General features: G+C 44.9%; 1 protein-coding gene across 1 annotated transcript in view; it reads right to left on the reverse strand.

The window, feature by feature from the left end:
- Nucleotides 1-2,213, reverse strand: part of PPARA (peroxisome proliferator-activated receptor alpha) — a 95,952-nt gene that overhangs the window by 18,951 nt on the left and 74,788 nt on the right. The window contains exon 4 of the mRNA XM_011934794.1: nucleotides 682-703. Within this exon, the coding sequence (XP_011790184.1) occupies nucleotides 682-703 (22 nt within the window). The remainder of the gene's footprint in view (nucleotides 1-681; nucleotides 704-2,213) is intronic.

A 2,213-nucleotide genomic window follows, 5' to 3' on the forward strand; every position in this document is an offset into this window, starting at 1 on the left:
TGAGACTCTGTCTCAAAAAAAAAAAAAAAAGAAAAAGAAAAAGAAAAAAAGAAAATAGTTCTTCTAAAAAGTCTGAAAAGATTGGGACAAATACAGAACTTTAAATATCATTACATTTAATGTGAAAAACAAAAAATGAGGCAGCATTCAAAGTCATTTCAAAATGCCCTTATCTGACTTGGGAAAACACAATTACAGTTTTCCAAAGAGTTACTCAGTCTTGTTACAATGTATATGAATGTAACTATCCCCAGCATTGTGACATTTCCATATTTGTGACTAAAGAGTTTCTAGGAATTTTTGTAAGAGTATATTAACTCCCTCAAAGACAAAAATTATAATAAAAGCCAGCTGTCTGTAAACAATTTTCTTGCTTGGTAAAAGCATCTTAAACTCTACCCAGCAAGAAACAATGTTACTAAATAGTCCATAAAAAACAAAACTAAATGAGTAATTAATCATGGCCCTAAGGAAAAGGCCACTTTATATGGAGCTTTTTCAAAGGTATGTGGTTAGAAAACTTGCGAAGGAGTTCATTTTTGCTTTGGGTTCTTTTTCCTCTTTGTTTTAAGTCATTCTTCTATATTTTTGCCACAGTGGGGTATGCTTGGCCGGCGGGAGAGGGACAGCAGTGTGCTGGGGAATGTGAGGCGCAGGCTGACATCTTTATAATGTCCTTACCTAGGCTTGCACAGTGGGGAGGCTAAGGAATGCATGGGGTTAGAATGAGAAGGGTGGGGAGAGAGGGTTCTAGACGGCAGAATGCCACAATGTTCTGGCTGTGAGGTTCTCCCTGTGGCCCAGGCTTCTGAGGCCAGGCCTGACTCTGGGCAGAATGCTGGTGTTCCAAGATCATACATTGTGCTGGAAAGGCAGTAGCATTTTACAAGTTAGTCAAGACCTGCAGTGTGCACCGTGAGAAGGGATTTCTGATTCAAACCAAACATTCAGATGATGATATCCCACATATCATGTATATAAGGTGCCAGACTTGAGCACAGCTGTGCAACCCTAAAGGGACGCTGCTGCAGGGGCTCTCCTCATCACTACGCTGGCAAGCATGGAAGGGCCACCAGTCCAGCTGGCAGCATGTGGGACAACAGGGCCTGCCTTCATGCACTCCTGGCCCAGGTCACATCTGTTTAGGGCAGGCTGAGCCAGCAGGAGGATGAAGATACACAGGGGGTTCCTGTGGCTTGAATGGGGTGGAGAAGCCCCTGATGTGCAGGAAGGAACTGCCAGGGCGCAGGAGCAGCCAGTCTCTGGTTCCAGTCTCTGCTTCTGGGAGCTAGGGGACCCTAAGCAAGATACTCTGTGTTTCTGATGGCCAATTCCCCCGGCAGGAGCATGAGAACACCTGCCCCACCTGGCCTTCAGGGAGGGTCCAGAGATCAACGGTAATGGCTCTCTGTCTTGTATTAGAATGAAGTGATATTCTTAATATGGCTTATTTTCTTTTCTCTCTTTTTTTTTTTTGAGACGAAGTTTTACTCTTGTCTCCCAGGTTGGAGTGCAGTGGCTTGATCTTGGCTCACTGCAACCTCCACCTCCTGGGTTCAAGCAATTCTCCTGCCTCAGCCTCCCAAGTAGCTGGGATTACAGGCACCTGCCACCACACCTGGCTAATTTTTGTATTTTTAGTAGAGACAGGGTTTCGCCATGTTGGCCAGGCTGCTCTTGAACTGCCGACCTCAGGTGATCCAGCCACCTTGGCCTCCCAAAGTGCTGGGATTACAGGCATGAGCCACTGCACCCAGCCCAGTGTGGTTTATTTTCTTTTAAAGAACACACTTCTCTAAGTATTTACAAAGCACAGAGGAACCATTTGTCCTAGACTCTCTAAAGCAGCAATTCCCAACCTTTTTGGCACCAGGGACTGGTTTCATATAAGACAATTTTTCCACAGATGGGGGATGAGGAGGGATGGTTTCAGGATGGAACTGTTCTACCTTGGAACATCAGGGAGTAGATTCTCATAAGGGGCATACAGGCTAGATCCCTCAAATGCGCAGTTCAAAATAGGGTTCATGCTCTTGGGGGGTTCTATGCTCTAAAGAGAGAGGCTAATCTATTACTGAGGTCAGTTTCTTTTCTTTTTTTTCTTTTCTTTTCTTTTTTTTTTTTTTTGAGACGGAGTTTCACTCTTGTTGTCGAGGCTGGAGTGCAGTGGTGCGATCTTGGCTCACTGCAACCTCTGGCTCCTGGGTTCAAGA

Source organism: Colobus angolensis, unplaced genomic scaffold (genome assembly GCF_000951035.1).
Source record: "Colobus angolensis palliatus isolate OR3802 unplaced genomic scaffold, Cang.pa_1.0 Scaffold138, whole genome shotgun sequence".
Classification (NCBI taxonomy): Eukaryota; Metazoa; Chordata; class Mammalia; order Primates; family Cercopithecidae; genus Colobus; species Colobus angolensis.